The sequence below is a fragment of the Gobio gobio genome, assembly GCF_949357685.1.
Source record: "Gobio gobio genome assembly, chromosome: 17".
Lineage (NCBI taxonomy): Eukaryota > Metazoa > Chordata > Actinopteri > Cypriniformes > Gobionidae > Gobio > Gobio gobio.
Genome location: NC_137110.1, coordinates 2,619,050 through 2,631,497, shown reverse-complemented (window position 1 = coordinate 2,631,497; position 12,448 = coordinate 2,619,050). Strand labels below are relative to the sequence as shown.

At 36.4% G+C, this 12,448-nt stretch overlaps 1 protein-coding gene across 1 annotated transcript in view; it reads left to right on the top strand.

Moving 5' to 3' along the window:
* pkp1b (plakophilin 1b) overlaps positions 1–12,416 on the top strand; it is a 25,376-nt gene extending 12,960 nt beyond the window's left edge. The window contains exons 8-13 of the mRNA XM_079840189.1: positions 4,319–4,495; positions 4,583–4,753; positions 8,090–8,243; positions 9,644–9,839; positions 10,074–10,158; positions 11,875–12,416. Of these exons, the coding sequence (XP_079696315.1) occupies positions 4,319–4,495; positions 4,583–4,753; positions 8,090–8,243; positions 9,644–9,839; positions 10,074–10,158; positions 11,875–11,949 (858 nt within the window). The 3' untranslated portion in view covers positions 11,950–12,416. The remainder of the gene's footprint in view (positions 1–4,318; positions 4,496–4,582; positions 4,754–8,089; positions 8,244–9,643; positions 9,840–10,073; positions 10,159–11,874) is intronic.
* The last annotated feature ends 32 nt before the right edge of the window (positions 12,417–12,448 follow it).

Here is a 12,448-nt window from a genome sequence, read left to right as displayed (position 1 = left end):
ATATTATTACTGAGTTAGAACTCTATTCTTATTAAATTTAACAAGTGCTCTATTTAGATCAGCACAGGTAAAACCACACTACAAAACATGCTTTTCTTAGTATTTCTGTCTTTTTTCCAGTCCAAATATCTAAAGAATTATTAAATCAAGATGCTTTTACTAAGGAAAATTACATATTTTTTTCTTGATTCCTCTTGAAACAAACAAAATTATTTGCCAATGCATTAGAAAAATAATCTGGTTTCTTTCCCAAACAGAAACATAATTTTTCTCTCACCATTGGCAGATATATTTGCCAAAAACTCACTTCAATTTCATTTTATTTTCCAGGAAATAAGAAAAATATCTTGCATCTTGATTTAAGAATTTTTAGATATATTTATACTAGAAACAAGACAAAAATACTAAATGACAGCATTTTTTGCAGTGCACTCAAGAAAAATTCTATATCTAGAATGGCTTTATGGTCTATAAACATATAAATACAAATGCACAAAAACTACAAGTTTATGACAAAAATAGTCCATAATTTGGCCTTTATTACTCATTTAATACATGTCTACATTACAAATTAAATAAAATTAGATATTAACCTACATTTCTGACAAATTCCCCCGGTTACAGTTCGTGTTACCACAGTTAAACACATGATAAATGTTGTTGAATTGTTGTTTTAAAAGTATTTGAACTGAATCAGCTCAGCTGATTTACACGTTCGTGTTGTTGATTAAGTCAGCGCTGTTTAACTGGATTTAAATGAAACTTCTCATTGGCTGTTTAGTGGTCATGTGATCGAGACTTTGGACACCCCTGATCTAGAGTCAGGCTCAGAATAAGCAGCGTGTGGGATCTGTGTTCTCTGATAGAGCAGTAAAGAGGGTTGAGATGGCATGTTGTGGAACTGAACGTCTTCATGGTCTGGGTGGGGAATGTTGGTGTGGCATCGCTGTTATTATTGAGTTATTATGCTGTGGTGCCAAGACATTAAACTCCCTGAAGGAGAGCATGTTTGAACACAACTCCTGCTCTATTGTTGTGGCGAGAAACCCCTCATTGCTCATCAACGACTGATCGCATCAGAGCATGTCCCAACATCTATAAATGATCAGCGCTCGCCAAATATCTAAACACACAGCGTCACGGTCGCTTTGCATGTCAGAATTTAAATATAAATTATATATTTATGCTCATAATTATTTAGTGCTGGGCAATCGATTAATCACATCCAAAATAAATCTGTATATGTGTGTGTACTGTGTATAATAATTATATTATATAATATAATAATTAAAGGTGAAGGCAAACATTGTCTTGTCTGTCAAGTGCTTTGAACGGGTTTGTTGACATATTCTGTGTGTGTGTGTGTGTGTGTGTGTGTGTGTGTGTGTGAGAGTGAGAGTGAGAGTGAGAGTGAGAGTGAGAGTGAGAGTGAGAGTGAGAGTGAGAGAGAGAGAGTGTATATATATTTATATAATTTATCTTATATATAAATATAACATATTTTTCTTAAATATAAGGTCCCATGGCATGAAATTTTCATTTTATGAGGTTTTTCAACATTAATATGAGTTCCCCTAGCCTGAATATTGTCCCCAAGTGGATAGAAATGTTGATCGGTGTAAAACCGAGTTGTGGCTGTCTCTCTCTGCCTTTGAGAACATGACAGGCCAGACGAGCCAATCCTGAAGTCTCCTGGTTTGACGTCCAATCAGGAACGGTTTCCTCCCTTTCCTCCGCCCAGAGAATCTGCCACGCTCATGCAAACACTCAAGAGATCATTCCTTGTGAACGAGTGAACGCTGGCAGTTTCTCAGTGTTTGGATGTACAAATGAAAACAGAAATCTTTTTTCAGTTCCTTCTGATCTGTGATTTATTATTCGTGCACACACTGCGGCTTCTCTCTCTCCCGACAGAGCAGTGTTTTCGTGTTTTCTATCTTGTGAGTCAGTGTTTTTGTACCTCGTCGCGTCTATCGGTTCTACAATGTGCATACAGTCGGGAGTTTCTGCTTAACATTGGCAGAGCCACATCTTTAGAGATAAACCTCACGCACGCCGAAGCTCGGCCTTCAACATCCCCGACCCCCAGTACTGCATCTGGCCACAGCGGAGGCATCAAACGCGGGGCGAGATTAAGCAGAAGGGGGCAAGCGTGAGGGTATCCGGCTAGGCTAGCCAGCTTTCCCCACAATAAACTGGATTACATTCGATTACTGCTGTTGTGTCTTTGTTTGCGCTGTGTACTCAATGCACTGACGCTTTTCATATGATTGGAACATATCTAGAAATAATGCTTTAATCAAACTTACTAACTCGTTCATCTCGCTGTAATGGTACTTTGCATGTGTTACAAAGTTGGTAGAATAATGATGAAGACGGACTTGGCGTGACTGGGATGTTTATTCAGAACTCTCAGATACAAACACAATAAACTCGCGCTGACTGACAGCGCTCTCATAACTCAGTAGTTACTATAAATAACTTTGTTAGCAATCGCTCCGTCTCCGTGATGTCCGGTTCGCGAACGAATCATTCTTTTGAATCGGTTCTTTTTAGTGAACCGAACCAGTTCACCAAATCGGACTGAATCGTTCTAAACGGTTCGCGTCTCGAGTCAGCGCTGATCCATAATTTACTAAAGTTACTAACTTTCTGACATGAGTGACAGTCCCTCCGACTAGAAATAAACTAATAACCTGAAGTATATTTTAGTAACTACAACAGTTCACCCTGAACTGAGACATGCTGAGAGAACTGATGTGAAGTGAACTCAGGTCCGTCTCTCTGGCAGCAGCTCGTGCGTCGGAGACCTCGTTAAACCACGCCCCCTCCGCTCATTTCAAATGCAAAGATGTCAGCCAATCACAACAGTGGGCGTTTTTCCTGAAGTCTCACAGCAGACACGCCTCTTGAAGCAGGGCATTCAGCCACAGGGCAAACAGCAGTATAGACAAAATGCCTTTTATTTCTAAATTATGACATTTTATGATGTAAAACTCATACTTACAATATAAGTACACCTCAGGAAACACTATAAAATAATAGAAAAATGCCATGCCATGGGACCTTTAAATATATACATGCGTGCGTATACATATATATATACACACAATACACACACATATATATTATATTAACACAACTGTTTATTTCGGATGACATTAATCGATTGCCCAGCTCTAATTTATTTATAAATGTAAATAATATTATTAGCATAACAATAAGTTGAATTAAATGTGTAAATATCGTCCATATTTCTTTTAAATATTTGCAAAATTTTAGTCACCTTTTATCTTTTTTTGCTGTTTACTTTATATAAGGCCACAAAAATTGCATCAGTATATGAATTATGTCTCACATCGATGAAGTATATATTAGGGATGCGTGATATCGGCCGATATATGATCATTTTGAATGTTATCGGCCCGATGAGAACATTTGTCCGATAAATTAAAGCTGATAAATAATGTGTTATTTTCTTCAGCTGAGACACTTCACTGATCATCATGATGGGTTTGAATCGCTGGAAATAGGATTGAAATCATTCATAAAGATAAACACAGTTCAGAGCAACATGTCTGTCATATCGGCTACATATGAGAACATTATTATTGTGTGTTTGAGACATGGATTTAATGCTGAGGCTTTTGCTTTTGTAATCAGGCTCTCAAATATTATATCAAAATGTGGATTTAGATGTATCGGCCGATATATCGGTTATCGGCTTTCAAATATGACGAATTATCGGTTAGCGGCTTTCAAATATGAAGAATTATCGGTTATCGGCTTTCAAATATGACGAATTATCGGTTATCGGCCTTCAAATATGAAGAATTATCGGTTATCGGCTTTCAAATATGAAGAATTAATATGAAGAATTATCGGTTATCGGCTTTCAAATATGAAGAATTATCGGTTATCGCTTTCAAATATGAAGAATTATCGGTTATCGGATGTCAAATATGACGAATTATCGGTTATCGGATGTCAAATATGAAGAATTATCGGTTATCGGCTTTCAAATATGAAGAATTATCGGTTATCGGCTTTCAAATATGAAGAATTATCGGTTATCGGATTTCAAATATGAAGAATTATCGGTTATCGGCTTTCAAATATGAAGAATTATCGGTTATCGGCTTTCAAATATGAAGAATTATCGTTATCAGCTTTCAAATATGAAGAATTATAGGTTATCAGCTTTCAAATATGAAGAATTATTGGTTATCGTATTGAACAAAATTGGCATCTCTAGTTTGTATAGTATATGGATTAAAGCGTGTCATTGTTGCTATAATATTGTGTGTTGTGCTCACAGTCTTTGGAGAACTGCGTGTGTATTCTGCACAACCTCACCTACCAGCTGGAGACCGAGATGCCGACTCTCTTCACTAGAATAAACTCTCTGGCCGGAAATACCCGCGACCGCACCACTCCATCAGACGCCGGCCCCATCGGCTGCTTCAGCTCCCAGAGCCAGAAACTGCAGCAGGAGGTTTGCCACTTCACCAGCCATACGTACAGCAGCAGTTCATGTTCCAAAGTACACGGTCAACACGGTGTGTGTGTGTGTGTGCTGCAGAGCGTCTTTGACTATCCTGTGATGGAGGACAACAATCCTAAAGGCACCAGCTGGCTCTTCCACTCCAAAGCCCTGCAGATGTACCTCAGTCTGTTGAGCTCCAGCGAGAGACCCGCCACACTGGAGGCCAGCTGTGGAGCGCTGCAGAACCTCACGGCCCATGACGGACTAGTAAGAACACATCAATCCCTATTATATTTTACATATTTAAATAGTAATGTTTTATATATTAAGTAGTAGGGCTGTCGAAATGAATCGTTTCTTCGGTATCGCTTCAGTAATAGACCATAACCGATTATAATATACTGACCTCCTGCAGTTTCTCTTGAAGTGAGTTAAACTGCAGTTCATGGACTGGCCACTAGAGACAGACTCCAGAAGGAGCAGAATCTCATTGAGCTCATGTTAAAATGGCCAACTTTACAGCAGAAGAACACATGTTTACAGTCTGGGACAAACTGTGCTTTTGGTCTGTACGGCTAATGTTGCCCTTCATGACGACTGTGAGGGGGGGATTTTTTTATAACTCATTCGTTTACATTATATAAAGCCTTAAAGTTCTGCATAATTAAGGGCATGGCCACTTTGAGTGACAGGTGGATTGCCGTTTGTCTGCTAGTCATCACGTCACCTCAGCTCCGCCCAGCGGCGATTCTAGGATGTTCATTAAAGGGCGGCTCAGCCCCAGTGAGGATATGAAAAAAAAATGGTAACATCCAATTCTCATTAACTAGTAATTATTATTATGCATATTAGGATATTAGCTGTTTATTATTAATTATAAAGCAAATATTAACGCCTTATTCTGCATGACCATATTGTACATCCCTTAATCACACAATGTAGGCAGATTTATAATCAGAGATCCCAAATGGGATGTCCAAAATGTTGATTTCCATGATCTACACATGTGCAGATGTTCTGAACGCCAAAAAAATTGATAACAATATCTTGAACACCATGTCAGTGGGCAGATATGACTTATTAAGTTTCTCCACTTTCATCAGTGAAGACCGTAAACACATGTTTAACTGATATTTAAATGTTTTATGAATGATTTTCATAGACATGTTAATTTACTGAAGGTTAACAGGAGAGCTAGGGAACTACATTTATTAAATTAATTCACAATATGCACACATTCATTACTAATCTTATCCCCAATACAGGCTGAAAAAAGCTGAGCTTTATTATTTACTGAGAGCTACACATGGAATTATTAATTTACAATATGCACACATTCATTATTAATCTTATGCCTAATCTGAAGAAAACGGCTTTTATAATATAATTAACAAACAAGAAAAATTAACAATGACATTACATAGGCCTATTTCAATTCAAAATGGCAAAATTAGACAAAAGTGTATTAATTAGCCTGAATATTTTTGTCATTTGTTTAACATTTCTGACTTCCAGAAGCCGCTGTCAAATATGAAATGTCTAGTTTAGCTTCATTTCTCTCACTTGACGTTGAGTCGCGCTGCTAAGATTCAGCTCAGCCTCAGCAGCTTCTGTGAACATAAAGCCCGCCTACTCTGATTTGATTGGTTTTCTCAAATATGTTGACATTGACGAGCGATGACAGACCAATGAGAGCTCAGATCAACACACACACCTCTGCTTCTCACGTGAAAGTACAGTCTATGGTACTGACGCTTTTCTGACGTCATTTGTCGCGTGCGTGTTTTGTCGCGGTAGCAAAGTAATTAATGCTCCAACTACTTTAAAATCGACATCTGGGCACATTTCGGCTTTTATGAGCAACCTGGTAAGCACGACCTGGATGCGACACGCTGTGTGTAAATCATGTCACGCACATATAAAATATGCTTCTGTAGCGGCGTCATATCCGACATAGCCCATAACACGCTCTCACACGTTTATTTTTTGCATTGTTGGCAGGAGTAAAATGTACATATGTGGTTTGAAGAACCAGATGTTTTAGACCTGTTCAGTTTCATCTGGCATGCGGCCCAGACCCAGAGTTCTTACTCGTGTGCATTTGTTGTAAATGCTCCTGTTGTCTTGAGTTGTGTTGGATGTTTGATTCATTCACAAGCGTTTTCTTTGAGCGGGTCAAATGAAAGGTTCAGGTCATATATCTGACTGCTTCTATTTATTGACAAAATTAATATAACAATCTAAATGTTATATAATTTTTTATTTGATATAATTTGATATAATTTCAAGATCCTTTTTTATAGAGATGCACTGAAATGCAAATTTTGTCAGATACCGATAATTCTTCATATTTTAAAGCCGATAACCGATATATTGGCTGATAAATCTGAATCCAAATGTTATATAATTTTTGATTCTATATAATTATATAATTTTGAGATCCTTTTTTGTAGGGATGCAGTGATATGCAAATTTTGGCCAATATCGATAACCGATAATTCTTAATATTTTAAAGCCGATAACCGATATATTGGCTGATAATCGAAATGTTATATAATTTTTTATTTTATATAATTTTATAGAATTTTGAGATCCTTTTTTATAGGGATGCACCGTTATATGCAAATTTTGTCCGATGACGATAATTCTTCATATTTGAAAGCCGATAACCGATATATTGGCTGATAAATCTAAATCCACATTTTTATATAATTTTGAGCCTGATTACAAAAACAAAAGTCTCACCATTAAATCCATGTCCCGTCATATCCGACATAGCCCATAACACGCTCTCACACGTTTATTTTTTGCATTGTTGGCAGGAGTAAAATGTACATATGTGGTTTGAAGAACCAGATGTTTTAGACCTGTTCAGTTTCATCTGGCATGCGGCCCAGACCCAGAGTTCTTACTCGTGTGTATTTGTTGTAAATGCTCCTGTTGTCTTGAGTTGTGTTGGATGTTTGATTCATTCACAAGCGTTTTCTTTGAGCAGGTCAAATGAAAGGTTCAGTTCATATATCTGACTGCTTCTATTTATTGACAAAACTATAAGCATGTGAAGTGAAATTGAAACCGATGACATGATGATCGTGACCGAACCGTGAGACCGGTGTAGGTTCACACCCTTAAGTAGTGCTGTCAAATCCCTTAATCGTGATTAATCGCATCTAACATTAACATTTTTGTTTGCATACTATATGTGTGTATAGATATTGTATTTATATAGTGTGTGTGTGTGTGTCTGTATATTTACGTATACATATATGAATTCAGTGTATAATACAATAATCTACACACATATATTATGCAAACAAAAACTTTTATGTTAGATGTGATTAATCGCAATTAATCGATTTGACAGCACTGATATTAAGCCTTTATTTTATATTTTATTTGAATGCACCTGTTAATGAGTTGGACCCAAAGTAAATCAGAGATCTTTTTTAAACAGTTATTCTGATAATGTGTTTATATTTTATTAAATTTAATTGATTATTTCTGCATGCTACTATCTACGGGTCGGATTGTATTATGATAATTATTATGGTTAAAAAATATTTAAAATACAAAGCATGATTACATTTTTGTCTTATTCTTTAGGTATCAAATGTGTTGAGTCACACAATCGTGCAGAAGCTGAACGGTCTAAAGTACATCAATCCACTGTTGCAATCGACCAATCCCGCGCTCCAGAACAGCGCCATCGCTCTCCTCGGGAATCTGTCCAGATCTACACGTTCAAACAAAACCATGGGTGAGCTCGTGTGTGCCAGCATTCTAGCAGAAACATGATGGTATTGCTTTAAGGAGTTGCATCATGGCTGTAGGTAGAGATGCACCGATATGCACATTTTGGCCGACCGATAACCGATATATTGGCTGATAAATCTGAATCAAATGTTATATAGTTTTGAGATCTTTTTTTATAGAGATGCACCGATATGCAAATTTTGGCCAATACCGATAATTCTTAATATTTTAAAGCTGATAACCGATATATTGGCTGATAAATCTAAATGTTATATAATTTTTGATTTGATATAATTTGATATAATTTTGAGATCCTTTTTTATAGAGATGCACCGATATGCAAATTTTGGCCAATACCGATAATTCTTAATATTTTAAAGCCGATAACCGATATATTGGCTGATAAATCTAAATGTTATAGAATTTTTGATTTGATATAATTTTGAGATCCTTTTTTATAGAGATGCACCGATATACAAATTTTGGCCAACCGATAACCGGTAGTTCTTCATATTTTAAAGCCGATAACCGATATATTGGCTGATAAATCTAAATGTTGTATAATTTTTGATTTGATATCATTTTATATAATTTTGAGATCCTTTTTATAGAGATGCACTGATATGAACATTTTGGCCGATACCGATAATTCTTCATATTTTAAAGCCGATAACCGATATATTGGCTGATAAATCTGAATCCAAATGTTATATAATTTTTGATTTTATATAATTATATAATTGAGATCCTTTTTTATAGGGATGCACTGATATGCAAATTTTGGCTAACCGATAATTCTTAATGTTTTAAAGCCGATAACCAATATATTGGCTGATAGATCTAAATCCAAATTTTGCTATAATTTTGAGCCTGATTACAAAAACAAAAGCCTCAGCATTTAATCCATGTCTCAAACACACAATAATAATGTTCTCATATGTAGCCGATATGACAGACATGTTGCTCTGAACTTTATTTATCTTTTTTTTTTAATTGAGCAGCTTTAATATATCAGACAAATGTTCGGGCTGATACGATGACATTAAGAATGATCATATATCGGCTGATAGATATGGTATGGCTGATATATCGTGCATCCCTAGTTGTTATGCATCACTTCTAATGGCATTGGATTAATGTTAATGTTGCCGTCTTCAAATGAACTGTATGTTTCCAGTGATTAGTAAAGTAACAAATACTGAGGTTGTTTTTTGGGGATGTCAATATCTTGCATGCCAAAAAATAAAATATGCTGTAGAGTATGTACTTTATCTTGTTAAAACTATTGTGATGGCAAAATATGAAGAGGTATTTTTTGAAAGCATTGCTAAAGTCTCATGCTTTGAATGATTTGAGTGCTGTGTTTGGTCATATTGTTCTGATGAATGTGTTTTGTTTGTGAAGCCCGTCAGACTCTACCGCAGCTGGTTGGTTTCGTGAACTCAGGGCTCGCGAAGGGCGATTCCTCGCCCGAACACGACAGCACCATGGCAACCGCTCTTCACAGCACACACGCCCTGCTGAAGGCCGATCCCGAGATCGGAAAGAGTCTGCTCAACAACGGCCTGGTCAACTCCCTCAACAGCATGAGTCTCAATACGTGCGTGCACACTCGCATTCTTCAAATGTCAAATAGAATTCATTAAAAAATAAAAAAAAATTTTGTAGCACTTTTTTATCATTCACATTGTTCCAAAGTAGCTACAGAAAATTTAATTAAAAAAATAATTGAAAAGACATTATAAGAATTTATAATGACATTACTATCAACAATATTTTGATCAATTTTTCCATGTATTTTTTCAAATATTCATAATTTATTGTAATACACCAGGAGTCTGCCAAAGTCCAGCACCGCGGCAGGAGGTCTCCTTCACAGCCTGTGGTCAGAAAAGAACATTCAGAGTCATCTTAAAAAGGTAAGACTGCAAACATAACAATATTTCTCCATACAAATCAGTGTTTCATCTGTAGACCAAAAGTCCCCCTAAAAAACTCCATTATCAAATACTAATCACATGATGGATTCCACATGCAATAAATCACATTATATACGTTATATGAATAGGAAATGTGATCATATTGTGCTCCGTCAGAGGTCTTTAAAGGGTTCTCGATGGCTGTGAACGGATCTTTTGGTGCCTTTATTTTTAGGCGTGGTTCTATTAGAAAAGTAATGTTGCATTTTGTAGTTTAACATTTAACATGAATGAAGTCAATGTAATTATCCGAGCGCAGTCTCATTCCTGAAGCTGGGATATTATCTGTCAGTGTGTGTGTGTGTGTGTGTGTGTGTGTGTGGGTGTCGGGGCGGTTGAGGATTAGAGGATGGGTGTGGTACGAAGACGGGCGTGTGTGTGTGTGTGTGTGTGTGTGTGTGTGTGTGTGAATACTTACGGGTGAAAACCAGCCACACCTCACAACACCAGCCCTGCAGTCGCAGTGGATAAGATCAGCTTTCTGTGTGTGTGTGTGTGTGTGTGTGTTTGTGTGTGTGTGTGTCCAGATGACCTGAAGAATCTAACCTCACTGGTTTCATAACGCTCAGATAATGTTGTGCTAGCTGTAAAGTCACTCTACACACACACATATATAGGTAAATACTGGCCATGTTTACTTGGGTTTAAAGGCCTATATGTGAGGATTTTCATGTACTAATCGTTAATCCAAATGTTATATAATTAATAATAAAGATCCTTTTTATTAGGATGCACTGATATGCAAATTTTGGCCAATACCGATAATTCTTTATATTTGAAAGCCGATAACCGATATATTGGCCGATAAATCTGAATCCAAATGTTATATAATTTTTAATTTGATAAAATATTTATAATTTTGAGATCCTTTTTTATAGGGATGCACCAATATGCAAATTTTGGCCAACCGATAATTCGTAATATTTTAAAGCCGATAACCGATATTTTGTCTGATAAATTTAAATCCAAATTTTTTTCTAATTTTGAGCCTGATTCCTCACAACCTCACAACACCGGCCCTGCAGTCACAGTGGATAAGATCAGCTTTCTCTGTGTGTGTGTGTGTGTGTGTGTGTGTCCAGATGACCTGAAGAATCTAACCTCACTGGTTTCATAATGCTCAGATAATGTTGTGCTAGCTGTAAAGTCACTCTACACACACATATATAGGTAAATACTGGCCATGTTTACTTGGGTTTAAAGGCCTATATGTGAGGATTTTCATGTACTAATCGTTTTTTTTTTTTTTTTAACGAAAGGTCTCAAAAATGGAGGGGGGCATTTCATAGGGCCCTAAACATGTAATTTTTTGCTAAACTTTGAATAAATTGTTGTTAAATTGAAGAAATGTCATGATTTCAATGAATTAAACATGCTTTTTGATTACTAAATTGTAATTAAAAAATAAAATAAATAAAACGGAAACGCTCTCAGCAGCTTAAACCGCTATTTCCCACTTCTTTTTACTATTACGCGAAGAACGAGTACATCAGGGCATTGAATCGCGTTAATAAGTCGCGGCTGCAGTTCACTGAACGGCCACAGGTGTCGCTAATAACAAGGCTTTCTGAATTCTACACACAGCCTCTTTAAATATTGATGTGTGTTAATGTTTAGTACTATATCTAACCTGGACTGTGTGTGTTTGTCTTGCAGCAAGGCATGAACAAGAAGTCCTTTGTGAATGACATAACGTCGGCAGCTTACAAATCTCTCCAGGTGGTCGACTGAGATGCACTTTACAGACAAACTGCAGTTTAAATGCATTGCATTCTAATTTTGTTTAAGTATTGCAGAAGAAATGGTAAGAATGAGCTTTTATTTCTTTCGGGGCAGTAGATGCTTTTTGTTGAGAACAATGCATGACAAATGCAGTGACAAAAACATGTTTTTTTTCTTGATGTTTCAAGATTGTAGTATTTTCATTTTAATGTGTTCTAAAGTGCAAATTATATTTGAAAGCTGTTTTATTAGAGTGTTACAGGTTGTGCAAGATATCAAATGTCGTATATTATATTTTATACATTGAGTTATATATATATCTGGCAGTATAAATTTATCTCAGGACGTTTCTTTGGCTCATTTTGACGTCTGTTCATCATTACAAATATTGTGGTTGTTGTGTTAAGGGTGTGGATAAATGTGTCATGTTTCAGCTCACAGTGACTTCAAGTTTCAATAAAGTTTTCAACAATATTACGTCTCTGTGTCACACTTTCATAACTTTTAC